At 39.6% G+C, this 18,614-nt stretch overlaps 1 protein-coding gene across 1 annotated transcript; it reads left to right on the forward strand.

The window, feature by feature from the left end:
- Positions 1–110: 110 nt before the first annotated feature.
- ccdc25 (coiled-coil domain containing 25) lies at positions 111–5,179 on the forward strand. The gene is made up of 8 exons (XM_014205180.3): positions 111–286; positions 659–706; positions 817–856; positions 2,520–2,647; positions 2,766–2,869; positions 4,026–4,228; positions 4,341–4,386; positions 4,527–5,179. The coding sequence occupies exons 1-8, from the start codon at positions 262–264 to the stop codon at positions 4,554–4,556; spliced, it is 624 nt and encodes a 207-aa protein (XP_014060655.1). The 5' UTR covers positions 111–261; the 3' UTR covers positions 4,557–5,179.
- Positions 5,180–18,614: the final 13,435 nt, after the last annotated feature.

The following is an 18,614-nucleotide window of genomic DNA, read 5'->3' on the forward strand; positions in this document are numbered from 1 at the left end:
GTGCAGACTGTTTTTGAACAGCGCGCCCAATGACTATATGAGCGCGTCCCACTTTGAAAAAAAAGATGAGCAGCATGACCTAAGCGGAAACAGTTGGTTTGTGACCGCCGCCAACTTCCGGGTCAACTTTCCATGCGAAATTGACTGTCAGCACAGTTATCATCTCGTTATGAGGAAAATTTAGTTATTTGGCAAGTGTGTAAAGTACTCCATTCATATTTTGTTTCTAAAGTTTAAAACAGTTTCTTCGATTTATGCAAGATGGTGTTTTACTTCACGAGTGCCGGTGAGTAAGTGAGCTTTTCTTTAGCTTGCTATCCCGCCCATAGTTAGCAGCTGAACTAGCTAGCCTAGAGAATCTTCTTGAATCATTTTGTTAGATAGCTACGTTTGATTTCTAGCTAGAAGGTTTTCTTGACAAATATAATCACGAGTTGTCATTCGTCATATTCAGGTCAGCAGATGAAGCTAGGCATTTAATTAGGAATAATTATCATGTGGAGTGGATGATGGCAGAGTTATTGTCCTGTTCTGAGAATGGAGTTATGTGTAGCTAGGCAAATTATCATATTATTCGTGTTTATTTAGCCCCAAAGCCTTGTTGATATAGCTAACTAAAACTATTAACCTTTGCTTTGTTTTGTTTTTTATTGTACAGTTGTTACACCTCCCTACACTATCTACATGGGGAAAGACAAATATGAAAGTAGGTAGCTGGTCATTTAAAGTGTTGTTTTCTAACAAACCATGATTCATGTTGTTAGCGGCAGTAAAGATGCCTACCCAGCTAACTGTCTGCTTCTTTCTCACAATTAGATGAAGATCTCATCAAATATGGATGGCCTGAAGACATTTGGTGAGAAACTCATATCTCTCTCTGCTTATAACTGAAACCATGAGCCTCTTATTGGGATTTGACCATTGAGTCTGAACATTTGTCTGATACATTACTCTATGCAGTACTGAAAAATATCCACATGGTGGCACCTAGAGCTAAGCAAAGGTACAGTAGTCCTATATCAGCTAATAGGGCTGTGGTAGTATGTACAGTACCAGTGAAACGTTTGGACCCATCTACTCATTCTAGGGTTTTTATTTATTTTTTACTATTTTCTACATTGTAGAATAATAGTGAAGACAAACTATGAAATAACACACAAGGAATCATGTAGTAACCAAAAAAGTAGCCACCCTTTTCCTTGATGACCGCTTTGCACACTTTTGGCATTCTCTCAACCAGCTTCACCTGGAATGATTTTCCATCCAACAGTCTTGAAGGAGTTCCCACATGCTGAGCACTTGTTGGCTGCTTTTCCTTCACGCTACGGTCCAACTCATCCCAAACCATCTCAATTAGGTTGAGGTCGGGGGATTGTGTTGGGTTATTGTCCATTCTGCTCCAGAATGCTGTGGTAGCCATGCTGGTTAAGTGTGCCTTGAATTCTAAGTAAATCACTGACATGTCACCAGCAAAGCACCATCACACCTCCTCCTCCATGCTTCACGGTGGGAACCACACATGTGGCGATCATCCGTTCACCTAATCTGCGTCTCACAAAGACATGGCGGTTGGAACCAAAAATCTCAAATTTGGACTCATCAGACCAAAATACAAATTTCCACAGGTCTAATGTCCATTGCTTGTGTTTCTTGGCTCAAGCAAGTCTCTTCTTATTATTGGTGTCCTTTAGTAGTGGTTTCTTTGCAGCAATTTGACCATGAAGGCCTGATTCACACAGTCTCCTCTGAACAGTTGATGTTGAGATGTGCTGTTACTTGAACTCTGTGAAGCATTTATTTGGGTTGCAATTACTGAGGCTGGTAACTCGAATGAACTTATCCTCTGCAGCAGAGGTAACTTTGGGTCTGCCTTTCCTGTGGCGGTCCTCATGAGAGCCAGTTTCATCATAGCGATTGATGGTTTTTGCGACTGCACTTGAAGAAACATTCAAAGTTCTTGAAATGTTCCTCATTGACTGACCTTCATGTCTTAAAGTAATGATGGACTGTCATTTCTCTATGCTTATTTGAGCAGTTCTTGCCATGATATGGACTTGGTATTTTACCAAATAGGGCTATCTTCTGTATTCCACCCCTACCTTGTCACAACACAACTGATTGGCTCAGACGCATTAAGAAGGAAAGAAATTCCACAAATGTACTTTTAACATGGCACACTTGTTAATTGAAATGCATTCCAGATGACTACCTCACGAAGCTGGTTGAGTGAATGCCAAGAGAGTGCAAAGCTCTTGGGGTGGCTATTTTGAAGAATTTCAAATATAAGATTTTTTATTATTTGTTTCACACTTTTTTTGGTTACTACATGATTCCATATGTGTTATTTCATAGTTTTGATGTCGTCACTATTATTCTACAATGTAGAAAATAGTAAAAATAAAGAAATTCTTGAATGAGTAGGTGTGTCCAAACATTTGACGGGTACTGTATGGCATTGATTATATTAGTATGTGTGCCTTAAAGCTGTTATAATAATTATATCATAATTGTGTCCACAGGTTTCATGTGGATAAACTCTCTTCTGCCCATGTGTACCTGCGAATGCCTAAGGGACTGACAATAGAGGATATTCCCAAGGAAGTCTTGATTGACTGTGCACAGCTTGTGAAAAACAACAGCATCCAAGGTAATACATTGAGTTTCCTGGTGAGTTTGATACAAATAATAGAGTAGTTAATACAATATCACAAGCATTTCCAGGAAACTTGGTGATAGCCTTTTAACTCTTAATTACTCTTTAACAGGTTGTAAAATGAACAACATCAATGTTGTCTACACACCATGGGCTAACCTAAAGAAAACAGGAGACATGGATGTAGGCCAAATAGGTTTCCATCGACACAAGGAGGTCAGTGATCTCTCTCTGGCATAATGAATCTGTGTTACTTTCAGATTTGTCACTTTTATACGTGTCTCATCTTTTATTGTTCATATGTTCTTTGTTTCTATAGGTTGTTATCAATAAAATGTCACAATAAGGTGCAGAGCGTTCGATTTGCCTGCTGGGTTGCAAGGAGAACCCCAGCTCTGCTAAAACCATTGACAACTGCGTGTCGTTTTCAAGGGATTGTTAAATAAATGTGAACTATTTGGTTATAATATCATCACCTCTTGAAGAGCATAGTCAGAACTACAAATGTCCAATTATTCCACATTTAGCTCTGTCATCAGAGTTATACAGCAAGTAACTGCATGATTTCATGTTCAGTAAACATCAATTGATCATGTAATTTCAGATACCTGAGGGTAGACTCACGATATCTCTCAATATTGTCCTCCATTAATTGGATTAAAGTGAACTATACCTGACAAGTATGTGTGGTTTAGGTTAATTTGTGTGCTCTGCCTGTGAAGCAGCAGAACACATACAAATTATTCTCTTCAACATTGTTTTTAAGAGTGTTTAGCCTATTATAGCCTATCATGACAGACATGATAGGCTACATTGATTGATGGACCATGTCAAATTGGCTAGCTAGCTAGTAACAGATCACGTCAATATGGCTAGTTAACGAGCTAACTTTCAGTGGTGATGACAGTAGTCCGACTGAGAACTTTACCAGGACGAGGATTTGCCGATGTCGAGCTCTTTCCAAAAGCCTAATCTCTGATGAAGCAAGCTAAATGACACATGTTGTAGCTAGCTACATGCCAAATGGATAGACTACCCTGAAATATCTGAAAATATATTGTCAATTGATGTTTACTGATCATGAAAGGCATGCAGTTACATGCTGTATAAGTCTAATTATAGAGCTAAATGTGGAATAATTGGACATGTGTAGTTCTGACTATGCTCTTCAAGAGGTGATGACATTAAAACCAAATGGTTATAACATTTATTTAACAATCCTTTGAAAACGGCACATAGTTGTCAATGGTTTTAGCAGAGCTGGGGGTCTCCTTGCCCCCCAGCAGCCAAATCCAACACTGCACCGTATTGTGATGTTTTGGTCATTTCTATGAAACGATAATTTAGACCTGTTTTGTCAACTGTTTTGTAGGTGAAGGTTGTGGCAGTAGAGAAAAAGGTCAATGAGATAGTGAACAGGGTGGAGAAAACAAAGGACGAGCGATACCCTGATCTAGCAGCAGAGAAAGAGTCGAGAGACAGGGAGGAGAGAAACGAGAAGAAGGCCCAGATACAAGATCTGAAAAAGAAAGAGAAAGATGACATAAAAAAGAAAAGAGAGCTGGAGGAGCTCAAGTAAGTTATCTCCCTAGCTACATCATCTATGTTCGACTGGCATCCCAAAACACCATGTGAATAGTCACTTATGTGAATGATATGAACTTACACAGTAATTGTTCCTAAACAGAAGTTATTCTTCGCTGATGACGAGTGACAATATGACAACAAATGAGGTGAGTTGATTAACAAAATCCGAACAGAGTTATTAATCTGTTTCTTTCAGAAATAGACTGGCCTGTTAATTGGTTATATGACTTGTTGTTGCAATACGACCATTCATTATGTCAGAAATGGATAATGGAGTCTTTTTCAGGACGGAAATGATTCAGATGACTTCATGTAAAAGGAGAATATGGGACATCGGAGAGACACCATCCCCTGAAATGTAACGTTGTTGGATTGCACTGTTATACACACTGTTATACCGGACAGTGCTTTGACATTGTGTGTATAGATCGATAAACTTGCTACTGTATTTTTGGAACAGTACTCGTGCCAATTATGCACAATTTCAGGACCATAGTGAACTGCTTGTTTTCCCTACGCTTCTTGAATTTCAAAGGAAAAATTCAAACATCATTGGTATCTTGTACTTTACATCCTCTGCTTGACTGACGAGGGTAACGGCAATTCCAGATTCCTCAGACAAGTGCTGTCAAGGATTTAGTCTTGGGACTGCTATTCCTTACACGCTCTATGATCTAATTCAGTATTGGTGCATGTTGACCTAATGATATGAATGAATATATGATCTCCTGACCAGTATGTCTAGCTATGGGTGAAATGAATATGTACTTTACATCTATTATAATTTACCTGGCTGATGGTGCAGACTTTGTCCTGTCCAGAGACTGGAGCCTAGTAATTGTGTCCCCATGAGGCCATGCAAAATAAGTTTTATCTTCAATGTTTCTTTGTAATAGCCGAAAGAGAGCTGACGTTATTAATAAAAACTCCCCTTGTTTATCCAAGCAAAGTTCCATTTTGTTTTAAATTGAACTGCCCAGAAGGTAGAGTAGTTGCCCAGGTCATTATTTAGAAAACATGTTGACATAGCTTTGCTAATGAAGAGTGAGACATTTGAATGGTTTGAGTTACTTGGTCCTTTGTTAGTCATATGGGTACCATTCTCTCCCCTACCTATTCCAAGTGCTTTTTGTCAGGGTAACGGATCAGGTTTCTCTTTCCTGGGTCATGATCAGAGCTAGGATTTAACATGCTGGATTTTCAGTACAAAGCGTGACATCTCTTCATTTCTCAATGCTGTGTATGTATGAATGGAAAGCAGCTGTGGCTGACCTCTGGTCCACATCACACAGACTGAAACGCGTGGAGCAGGTTAAGGTATGAGGAGCGCGTCCAAATTAATTCTTCTCCAAGAAGACTTGCATTTCATTTCACATCTGCATAAACAATTTCACTCCAAACAACCGTGAAAAGCAGAAGAAAAGGCCTTTGTTTCACTCTGCATGTGATTTGCTCCACACTACATGAATAAAAGTGGGTTATTCTCATTGACAGGATGGCATACAGTTGAAGTCGGAAGTTTACATACACTTAGGCTGGAGTCATTAAAACTTGTTTTTCAACCATTCCACAAATTTCTTGTTAACAAACTATAGTTTTGGCAAGTCGGTTAGATCTACTTTGTGCATGACAATTTTTCCAACAATTGTTTACAGACAGATTATTTCACTTATAATTCACTGTATCACAATTCCAGTGGGTCAGAAGTTTACATACACTAAGTTGACTGCCTTTAAACGGCTTGGAAAATTCCAGAAAATGTCATGGCTTTAGAAGCTTCTGATAGGCTAATTGACATCATTTGAGTCATTTGGAGGTATCTGTGGATGTATTTCAAGGCCTACCTTCAAACTCCATGCCTCTGCTTGACATCATGGGAAAATCAAAAGAAATCAGCCGACCTAATAATTGTAGACCACAAGTCTGGTTCATCCATGGGAGCAATTTCCGAATGCCTGAAGGTACCACGTTCATCTGTAGAAATAATAGAACGCAAGTATAAACACCATGGGACCACGCAGCCATCATACCGCTCAGGAACAAGATGCGTTCTGTCTCCTAGAGATGAACATACTTTGGTGTGAAAAGTGCAAATCAATCCCAGAACAACAGCAAAGGTCCTTGTGAAGATGCTGGAGGAAACGGGTACAAAAGTATCTATATCCACAGGAAAACGAGTCCTATATCGACATAACCTGAAAGGCCGCTCAGAAAGGAAGAAGCCACTGCTCCAAAACCGGCATAAAAAAGCCAGACTACGGTTTGCAACTGCACATGGGGACGAAGATCGTACTTTTTGGAGAAATGTCCTCTGGTCTGATGAAACAAAAATAGAACGGTTTGGCCATAATGATCATCGTTATATTTGGAGGAAAAAGGGGGAGGCTTGCAAGCCGAAGAACACCATCCCAACCGTGAAGCACGGGGGTGGCAGCATCATATTGTTTGGGTGCTTTGCTGCAGGAGGGACTGGTGCACTTCACAGAATAGATGGCATCATGAGAAGGACAATTATGTGGATATATTGAAGCAACATCTCAAGACATCAGTCAGGAAGTTAAAGCTTGGTCGCAAATGGGTCTTCCAAATGGACAATGACCCTAAGCATACTTCCAAAGTTGTGGCAAAATGGCTTAAGGGCAACAAAGTCAAGGTATTGGAGTGGCCATCACAAAGCCCTGACCTCAATCCTATAGAAAATATGTGGGCAGAACTGAAAAAGTGTGTGCGAGCAAGGAGGCCAACAAACCTGACTCAGTTACACCAGCTCTGTCAGGCGTAATGGGCCAAAATTCACCCAACGTATTGTGGGAAGCTTGTGGAAGACTACCTGCAAGGTTTTACCCAAGTTAAACAATTTAAAGGCAATGCTACCAAATACTAACTGAGTGTATGTAAACTTCTGACCTACTGGGAATGTGATGAAAGAAATAAGAGCTGAAATAAATCATTCTCTCTAATATTATTCTGACATTTCACATTCTTAAAATAAAGTGGTGATCCTAACTGACCTAAGACAGGGAATTTTTACTCTGATTAAATGTCAAGAATTGTGAAAAACGGAGTTTAAATGTATTTGGCTAAGGTGTATAAACTTCTGACTTCAACAACTAACTGTGAATATGCATATTTGTCACATGCAAGTATGATTTCAAGCTGACTGGAATATTGCGTACACCTTCAATAATTGTTTTTATGAAAGTTGTTTCATGGTTGAGGCATTTATTTAAAACATTTTCAAGACATGAACTGCTGGACAAAGGCATGATATTGAAGTTATAGCTGATCTGACAGTTGGTTGTGTGTTTAAATTGCTCTTATCACGACAGGCCTACATGGGAATCAAATAAAATTTTATTTGTCACATACACATAGTTAGCAGATGTTAATGCGAGTGTAGCGAAATGCTTGTGCTTCTAGTTCCGACCATGCAGCAATATCTAACAAGTAATCTAACAATTTCACATAAAAATATATGGATGAGCGATGGCCGAACGGCATAGGCAAGATGCAGTAGATGGTATAGAGTACAGTATATACATATGAGATGAGTAATGTAGGGTATGTAAACATTATATAAAGTGGCATTGTTTAAAGTGGCTAGTGATCAATTTATTACATCCAATTATTAAGGTGGCTAGAGATTTCCTTTGAATCTGTCATGTTTCAGTGCTGACTAGAAGTAGCCTGCATTGTATTGTTCTAAAGAGATGTACTTCTTGAGTGGTACCACTCTATAGTATTGTGGCAGTTCAGTTATTCCTTTGCAAGGGAGTCATTAAGAGTTCAGCCAGAATTTGTAATTCTTGTCTCGTTTTATTAGTCCTGTTGTATGAGTCAGTTCCAGAACTGAGAAGACGTCCCAGTTCTTTTTATAATGAGATCTACATAAATTTACAGCTATGAGTGCAGAGTCAAGAACTTATGCTACACCCATTGTAACAACATGTACTTTGTACTAAGTCTGAAAAATATTTACTGTTGCTTTATTTCACATTTTGAGAATCCATTTTCTTTAGGACCACTAGATGGCAGGTTATTGCTTTATTTCCTGAGGTGCACATTTACTCAATATCACGCCAGAGTTGGTCACTGACATGGTAAATGGTGCAATTTGTCATTCATTGATTGATTTGATCAATAATCAAACTTGATGTCGACTACAGATTTGTTTCTTTCGAAGTGTCTCTTCAATATGATCTCACAGAGACAAAGCTATAGGCCTATGTTTTCCTCATATACTGCAAGTCAGCGTCTCTATTTTTACACCTTTGTCTTGTTTTGTCATAAATTAATATGTTGTGTTAATTGGGACAGGAAGATGAAAGCAAATTGGTGCCATTTTTTAAAATATATTTTTAACTTAAAAAAAAATAATTGTGGGGGGGGGTTTGACAAAACCTGGAATTTGGTGTCAGGAGCCTGTATTTGTGGAAGAATAAAAAAATTGGTGGGCCATATGTAATTTGCAGCGGGAGGCAACGGTTACCCAAATCACACAAAATAATAGTTTGGCAGTGACATTCCAAAAGTAAAGCACTTAACCAGGACAAATACGGACAGGCCTCTACTAGGGATCATTTCCAGCTCTGTCACAATAGTTTAATTTCATATTTACGAGTGAATATCCTGCCAAAAAGCCCTATGTTTCCCATAACTTTGAACTCAGTGCTCAGAACTTTTGCTTCAGAGACCTGAAGGTAGCCCCGTTTAATCCCTTACAAAGCTTTTACAGCTCTGAATTGACTGTTTCTCCCACAGTACATTAAAGAGGGTACATTTCAGAAGAGCTGGTCTACACAACATAGAGATGGCACACACAGTAATGGAAGCCTGAGAAAGGAGTTATTCTGCAGAGGAGGGCGTCAGCCATGCTGGCAGGACGTAAGGTCCTGTGGAAAGAATGACCTCTTAATGCTGCCACCTCTGATGGTCCTCTTCTCTCCATGTGGAGAAGGCAGGTTTATGTGTTTATTGGAAATATGCAGTCATCTCCTCCAGAAGCCCATGACCCTGCCAGAGCTTCAGCTTCATCCCAGCCCAATTCTCACAGAACCCAAGCACAGTGCAGCAGTGGGGTGGAGAGTGGAAATGACTAGAGAGAGCGTGGGAGCAAATTGTTGTTCATTTGCTTCGGTGCAGTACACTATTGAGGCAGATGCTTACATGCTTTATGGCTGAGATTTAGGGCTGGTGGTTTCCCGGACCCAGATTAACCCTGTTCATGAACAGAAATAGTATTTTCAATGGGGATTCTCTTATTCTGGGTCCAGGAAACCAGCCCATTCAGGGTGGCAGGTAGCCTAGTGGTTAAGAGCGTTAGGCCAGTAACCAAAAGATGGTTGGAATCCCAGAGACAGTTAGGTGGGAAAAATCTGCCGTTCTGCCCTTGAGCAAGGCAGTTACAACTAGGTATCCCCCTTTCCCTGCAGTACAACATGTATCAGATACTGCTTTACCACAGTGGGGTACCACCTAGTCTAACGATGGTGCCCCCAACTTGTGGCCCATTGTACCCAAAACATTTCTGCTATATGGATGTATTGTCATCTATAGCTAGGCAGTCCTGTAATTTCCTGTTTAGAGAGAGAGGAGGAAAGTTTCCCTAACTGTGGCTTCTTTCAGCTATGCTTTACCCCTGTGCTGGTTATAATAACATCTGCCTGTGGCTGACATAGGCAGGAGGACCACACACCGCCACGTATGGAGGGTCTGGCTCTGGAGGGCAGACTGAGCAGTAGTGCCGACCCACCGACCAACAGACCCACCTGCTCTGCTGTGGTCCCCGTGTCCAGCCTGACCAGCTGAAGCCTCCAACAAAAGCAAACAAGGTCGGAAAATGCAGAGTCGGGGTGCTGTCCTTGGAAAGGCCTCCTTCTGATGTAAGGAAATATGGCTTGCACATGGGGGTGATAGAGAGCACCCCCCACAACAAAATGGACTGTGCTTCTCTTTTTTTATATATCGTTTCTTTCTTTATTCAGACGAGATAAAAAGAAACAAACAAGATACACACACAGACATATGCAGCCTAACATCAACAAGACTATTTACATTCTCACCCACCCCATCCCCTCCAGAGGTAGGCAGGCCTACAATTAAGGGAGACAATTTCATGAATCGTCAGTTCATAATCTGGTCTAAAGTATTTTATGAATCTGCCAATAGATCTACTGAATGATGAAGGTGCATACATCAGCAACACAACAGGGAAAAAAACTATAGAAAAAAACTATGCATGGGAGATGCGCCTAGAATTTTTACAGGTCATTCTTTCAAAATAAATGTTAAGATGGTCATCATATACATATGGACCATCATCCTCTGCCCCAAGTAAATAAATAAATAATAATCACATATTCATTATTATACATTGGACAATATACACTACCGTTCAAAAGTTTGGGGTCACTTAGAAATGTCCTTGTTTTTGAAAGAAAAGCTCATTTTTTTGTCCATTAAAATAACATAAAATTGATCAGAAATAGAGTGTAGACATTGCTAATGTTGTAAACGACTATTGTAGCTGGAAACAACTTATTTTATGTGGAATATCTACATAGGTGTACAGAGGCCCTTTATCAGCAACCATCACTCTCCTGTGTTCCAATGGCACGTTGTGTTAGCTAATCCAAGTTTATCATTTTAAAAGGCTAATTGATCATTAGAAAACTTTTGCAATTATGTTAGCACAGCTGAAAACTGTTGTTCTGATTAAAGAAGCAATAAAACTGGCCTTCTTTAGACTAGTTGAGCATCTGGAACATCAGCATTTGTGGGTTTGATTACAGGCTCAAAATGTCCAGAAACAATGAACTTTCTTCTGAAACTCATCAGTCTATTCTTGTTCTGAGAAATGAAGACGATTCTATGTGAGAAATTGCCAAAAAACTGAAGATCTCGTACAACTCTATGTACTACTCCCTTCACAGAACAGCGCAAACTGGCTCTAACCAGAATAGAAAGAGTAGTGGGAGGCCCTGGTGCACAACTGAGCAAGAGGACAAGTACATTATAGTGTTTAGTTTTAGAAACAGATACCTCACAAGTCCTCAACTGGCAGCTTCCTTAAATAGTACCCGCAAAACACCAGTCTCAACGTCAACAGTGAAGAGGCGACTCCGGGATGCTGACTGATGAGTTTCAGAACAAAGTCATTCGTTTCTGGCCATTTTGAGCCTGTAATTGAACCCACAAATGCTGATCATGAAGCATTATGACCATCCTGTGTCACTTTACTTGGACTAAGAAAATGAATTTTATGACACTGTCAAGAAGCATTATGACCATCATAATCATATAAGCCAGATAAGCCTATCACGTACATGCCCTTATGTCAGTAATCAGTCAAAAAGAGGGTATCTTGTCCTGCTCCTGAAATCTGCTCCTGCATTCATTCCAGTCATCAGCAACAGAGAATTGGGGTATGTGCATGCCTGACATCAATTTGTGCGCAATTAAAATGATAATTTAATGGAATCTTTTGCCTTGTGTGGTAGGTTTTGTGGGTTTTGACACTCTTATGTAGGTGTCTTAATCAGCCATAAAATAATGCAATATATGTCACAACAGGTCTAAATATACAGTTGCTTGCGAAAGTATTCACCCCCCTTGGCATTTTTCTTATTTTGTTGCCTTACAACCTGGAATTAAAATAGATTTTTGGGGGGTTTGTATCATTTGATTTGCACAACATGCTTACCACTTTGAAGATGCAAAACATTTTTTCTTGTGAAACCAACAAGAAATAAGACAAAAAACTGAAAACTTGAGCATGCATAACTATTCACCCCCCCCCCAAAGTCAATACTTTGTAGAGCCACCTTTTGCAGCAATTACAGCTGCAAGTCTCTTGGGGTATGTCTCTATACACTTGGTACATCTAGTCACTGGGATTTTTGCCCATTCTTCAAGGCAAAACTGCTCCAGCTCCTTCAAGTTGGATGGGTTCCGCTGGTGTACAGCAATCTTTAAGTTATACCACAGATTCTGAACTGGATTGAGGTCTGGGCTTTGACTAGGCCATTCCAAGACATTTAAATGTTTTTCCATAAATCACTTGAGTGTTGCTTTAGCAGTATGCTTAGGGTCATTGTCCTGCTGGAAGGTGCACCTCCGTCCCAGTCTCAAATCTCTGGAAGACTGAAACAGGTTTCCCTCTGGAATTTCCCTGTATTTAGCGCCATCCGTCATTCCTTCAATTCTGACTAGTTTCCTAGTCCCTGCCGACGAAAAACATCCCCACAGCATGATGCTGCCACCACCATGCTTCACTGTGGGGATGGTTTTCTCGGGGTGATGAGAGGTGTTGGGTTTGCGCCAGACATTTTCCTTGATGGCCAAAAAGCTCAATTTTAGTCTCATCTGACCAGAGTACCTTCTTCCATATGTTTGGGGAGTCTCCCACATGCCTTTTGGCGAACACCAAACGTGTTTGCTTATTTTTTATTTAAGCAATGGCTTTTTTCTGGCCACTCTTCTGTAAAGCCCAGCTCTGTGGAGTGTACGGCTTAAAGTGGTTCTATGGACAGATACTCCAATCTCCACTGTGGAGCTTTGCAGCTCCTTCAGGGTTATCTTTGGTCTCTTTGTTGCCTCTCTGATTAATGCCCTCCTTGCCTGGTTCGTGAGTTTTGGTGGGCAGCCCTCTCTTGGCAGGTTTGTTGTGGTGGCATATTCTTTCCATTTTTTAATAATGGATTTAACGGTGCTCCGTAGGATGTTAAAAGTTTAGGATATTTTTTTTTTAACCCAACCCTGATCTTCTTCACAATTTTGTCCCCTGACCTGTTAGGAGAGCTCCTTGGTCGTCATGGTGCCGCTTGCTTGGTGGTGCCCCTTGCTTAGTGGTGTTGCAGACTCTGGGGCCTTTCAGACCAGGTATATATATACTGAGATCATGTGACAGATCATGTGACACTTAGATTGCACACAGGTGGACTTTATTTAACTAATTATGTGACTTCTGAAGGTAATTGGTTGCACCAGATCTTATTTATAGGCTTCATAGTAGAGGGGGTGAATGCATATGCACGCACCACTTTTCCGTTTTATTTTATTTATTTAGAATTTTTTGAAACAACTGTTTTTTAAATTTCACTTCACCAATTTGGACTATTTTGTGTATGTCCATTACATGAAATCCAAATAAAAATAAAAATGTAGCATGTAAATCTTGGTGGGGCAAACCATTTTTTTGATGCATGCCAGCAAAGCCACAACACAACACAACACTAAACAATACATTCTTTGCACTATAACGGTGACAAATGATGCCCACAAACTGTTAGTGCCTACATAAAGCTGTCCCAACAGCAGAGCTTTCTTTTCAGCACCATGGAGTGAATTCTTACCACCTCTACACCTGGCTGTCAGCGGAGCCTTGTCTGGCAGCGAAACAGTTAATTTAGCCCCATTTACTGCCTTTTTTAAAAAACATAGCTGATATGGCTACTTTCTTATACAAATGTGGTTTCTACTGACAATTGAGATGTACAAACTATGGCATAAGTGTAACATGGGTCGTATAAAGGGGACCAAGGCGCAGCGTGTAGAGTGCTCATATTTACTTTAATGAATATACTTAAACAAAACAACAAAACGACAAAACGACCGACAACAGTTCCGTCAGGTGACATACACTAAACAGAAATCAACTACCCACAAAACTCAGGAAGAAAAACCCCTACTTAAATCTGATCTCCAATCTGAGGCAACGAGGATCAGCTGCCTCCAATTGGAGATCAACCCAAACAACCCCAACATAGAAATAGAAAAACTAGAACTTAAACATAGAAATAGAAAACATAGAACAACCCAAAACACCCCCTGTCACGCCCTGACCTACTCTACTACAGAAAATGATCTTCTTACTAGGGTCAGGACGTGACAATAAGGGAACAGCGAGCAGATAAGAGGCAATCCGTAAGTTCGATTAAGCCATTAATGAGCGAGCTAGGTTTGACGTAGTCAATATAATTATTTGTTCAGCACTTTTGAAATGTACAGCGACAGAACTCAGAACATGGGCCGTTCTTACAGTATTCTCCCTGTACACCAAGTCAGAACTGCAGGATAAATAAAGGGGGCATATAAGCAGATAATGAAAGCTCTTACAATATTCAATGATTACATTTCTCTAAAACAGGCTACAGGCTACATGTGCACCACCAAGTCGGCTAAGTTCTGAGGGGGAAAGGGACCAAATTATTAGGGTGAGACACATGGGCTACTAACAGCTTACTACACTAGACTTACTTGGCTTTATTAACTAAAAGATTATATATATATATATATATATATATATATATATTTTTTTTTTTACATTGCTTGAAAACAGATATGTGACACGTATTAATGACAAAATAACATGCAACGAAAACGAAAAAATATATATACAGTACAAGTCAAAAGTTTGGACACACCTACTCATTCAAGGGTTTTTCTTTATTTTTCTATTTTCTACATTGTAGAATAATAGTGAAGACATCAAAATGAACTGTTTCGCTGCCAGACGAGGCTCCGCTGATAGCCAGTTGTAGCGGTGGTAAGAATTCACTCCATGGTGCTGAAAAGAAAGCTCTGCTGTTGGGACAGCTTTATGTAGGCCCTAACAGTTTGTGGGCACCGTTTGTCACCGTTATAGTGCAATGAATGTATTGTTTAGTGTTGTGTTGTGTTGTGGCTTTGCTGGCATGCATCAAAAAAATGGTTTGCCCCACCAAGATTTACATGGTAAAATTGCCACTGTCATCATGAAGCTTTGAAGCACTATAACGGTGACAAACAGTGCCCACAAAGATTTACATGCTAATATCGCCACTGAACTGGGACACCTATCAACTTTCCCCTCACTACAATGAATCTGCTCCCTGGGTCACATATCACTTTTGTGTCAGTGAAGTTAGGATATTTATTGACCAGGATCACTAAACCTCTGCTCTTAGATGTGCCAGCGCTTGAGTATATTTTACCAAACCATGATTCTTTTTGGTTTATCTGCCTTATAGGACTTTAGATATGATAGGACTTTTTAAAATCTTAATTAAGGGTTCACAGCACAGCTGTGAAACCTGTTTCAATTGTTTTCCCTCTGAACCTCGTCAAATAACTGAAGCATAGATCGGTAACTTTTTTCTAATTTGGCACACAGAAACTCGAGGCCATGAGTAACTTGGTTGAAAAATTGAGCCGATTGGCCTATAGCTGGCGCTGTTATAAGCAGTTTCACTTAAACCCCTTAAATCTGCCCCATTTGACCTAGAAACTTGAAACTTTCTAAGCTAAGGGATTGGTGATCAATCGGTTATTGATAAATCAGGAAATCAGATTTTATGTGTCCTTTATAAATCCACTCCACAATGCCCTATCAATTTGAATCTTGTTAGGGTCATCAAAGACCTTACCATGATGAACCATGTTAAGTTTGACATTGATATCTTAAGAAATAAACTATTAACAAATCATTTTTTTGACTATGTAATGCTAATCCTGAAAATAATCATAAAAAAATCTTCTTCTCATGGACTAAATGTCAGATTCCCTCCAAATGTGCTCTTTGGACTCATCACAATAGTCCCTAAAGAGTTTGAGAAAATAACATTGATGCATTAGCACTTACGTTAATATGCTAAAAGTACTTCCAAAATCTTTTCATGAACCATATGACCAAATGACACCACATTTGGAATGTAGGCCCATGGTGCCTGTTTTTACTTAATTTGAGAAAAGCTAAGGGCTGTGTAAAAAAAGGAAACTATTAAATATGTAACGCTAATGCTCAAAATCATCTTCTAATGAACCATACATCATATCCAGATTTTGTATTTAGACTTATTACATAAGTTTTTAATGGTTTTGAGATATTAAAAAAGACTGCATTCAAATATGGCTGTTAGCACATATGCTAATGCTAAAAATACTTAATATCTTCTTCTCATGAACTATAAGTCAGATTGACTCCAGATTTGGTATGTAGACTCAACGAATTAGCCTCTAATTAATTGAGAATGATTACCTGCATTCAAAGATAACCAACCTACAGCACTAAACTTAACTTCACTTGCGTCATCCTTGTGGTATTGACAGATAAACATGGTAATGCTTTCACTTACTGCACATAAAGATAGTTCCTACATGATATTGTGTTTGACTTGTTATCCATACATTGCAAAATATTTTGCCTGCACAGCTGCTATCAAACAGAACCCACTTCATAATTGAACACCCATGATTCTCTCAAAGGGTTACATCTCATTGTACTGTATCTAGGCATCAGGTTTCATAACATTAGTCATCCCTGAAAGGGCCCAGAGTTCCCTGTGGATTTACCTTCAGCATATTTCACCCCGCTGAGTCACCCAGACCCAGCAGGAGAACACAGACGTCCTTAATCTGTGCACCAGCAGGACGGGCCTCTGCCCAACCTGCTCCACTCACAGGACAACAACAAGGATTCCTCCAGCTCCTCTGACCCATCCAATAGGCTTTTCTGAGCCAAGAGTGAAATTATCCTCAGTAAAACACAATTATGGCACTGGAGACAAAGGCATTTATGTTTTCCATCCTCCTTCAATAAATACTTGGATCTGCCTGGCTTCTTATGAGACACTCTGTTAGTGTCATCTCTCAGACTTTGTCTGGAACATTGTCTTTCTGGATCAAATGAGCTCATAAACTCACGTCAGCGCATGGTTCGTAAGTAGATGCATTCATTCACACATTTGCACATTTTGGGACAATACTAATCGCTCTCCCACCGGGCCAGAATAATGAGATCTGATGCTGTGCAACAACCCCCAGGATCCTGTCTGATTATGCATGAGTGCATATTGGAATAATGACTGTTTAGTTTGGATGGCGCGGGTGCTCATCTGGGTTAGGAGTGAGTCCCGGCCACAGGAATCCACAATAGATTCCAGCCATGTGATGCCCTTCTTCTATCCAAGATCACTTGGCTCATCCACAATCTCCTGCCTTTCACCCTGACATCCTTTTGGCAGGGCTGCTCTGCATCTGTGGATTGGTGTGGAGCCAGAGGGAATAGTTGGAAACAACCGGACTGTTTTACAAGTTATAAAACACTTTTTTTGCACAACTGAATGCTCATTTACCACATGGAGCATGTGAAATTGTGAAAATGAGGATAATGCCCTTGTAGTGTAAGAGCGGTTTAAAAATACCACATGAAATTTCAGCCTGTTTTGGTGGGATGGAGTTTTGGCCTCCGGTAAATTAGTTAATAGACCAATAAGAAAGTGAATTCCAAATCTCTCTGCCAATAGCGGATATTTTTCGGTTTTCCCCTCCCCACTCAGACCACTCCCAGACATTCCTAGCAAAATTGTTGCTTGAGAAATTGCATTTTTCTTTATTTTAGACCATTTTGATTGAAAACAATCACAGTAAGGTACTTTACCCAGAAAGGATTTGACATTAAGATAAAAATGCCTGCATTGGGCCTTTAAGTTAATGAGTTGGGACCCACATACTGCATACTAAAGATCATCTACATGCCAAAGGAAAGCAAACTCTAAACTGGCTGTGTTTGCATGTTTTACCCAATGACATTATAAATAAATCACAATTAAGTGAAATGCCTGGGGACCCTAGACTCCAAGAAAGTCACAGCTGCGCAGCTATCATTGTGGTGAAACTGTCTGTCATATTTAGAGGCGCTTCGTTATAATCGTTTCTCCCTGGAAACAATTATCTTTGTGGAAGAGAGCTTATTTATTTGTAACTATTATCATTTGTGTCATGTCATAACTTTTCTTGGTGGCCTGAAGTTGAAATACTTTTACACTAAATTGTCTAGGGATTTGTGTTCTGGCATCATTCTCAGGTTAATGTCATGGTTTTCACTCTTGATCCTCCCCCTAATCCCTCACTATTACGGTGTTAAAAATGCTGCACAAGGTACAGTATATACTGTAGTTCTATCTCTGTGAAGTGTTTGTTAAATAACAAAATATTTATTCATCTTATTGTTGATGATGTATTTATGATTTTTTTAATGTAGGAGAATTTAACACATTAGATCTGGTAAAATATAATACAAACAAAAAACATGCGTTTTCATTTTTTTTTTTATGCAAGAGAATGACCAAAATATAATATTGCAGTTTAGGTGCAATTTAGTGTGTAAAGTTTCAACTTGATCTAGTGAAGCATTGCAATACTGGACAATATTTTGTATCAATTCGGCACATTAGGGCAGACTTGATACAAAATATTGTCCAGTATTGCAATATGTGTATCTTATCAAACAAAACTATGCTACATTTTATCTCTGGGACCCTCAGGATGACAAATCAGCAAGATTACTGAATGTAAGTACATGATTTACCTTCAGAGGTGAATGTATCAAACCAGT

The sequence above is a fragment of the Salmo salar genome, chromosome 06 (genome assembly GCF_965601325.2).
Source record: "Salmo salar chromosome 06, fSalSal1, whole genome shotgun sequence".
Classification (NCBI taxonomy): Eukaryota; Metazoa; Chordata; class Actinopteri; order Salmoniformes; family Salmonidae; genus Salmo; species Salmo salar.

Bases quoted from the DNA above. Each gene is read 5' to 3' on its own strand.
- ccdc25 (XM_014205180.3), top strand. From the start codon at position 262: ATGGTGTTTTACTTCACGAGTGCCG. The intron at 707-816 runs GTAGGTAGCTGG...TCTCACAATTAG, and splicing joins GGGGAAAGACAAATATGAAA to ATGAAGATCTCATCAAATAT. The intron at 2,648-2,765 runs GTAATACATTGA...ACTCTTTAACAG, and splicing joins GAAAAACAACAGCATCCAAG to GTTGTAAAATGAACAACATC.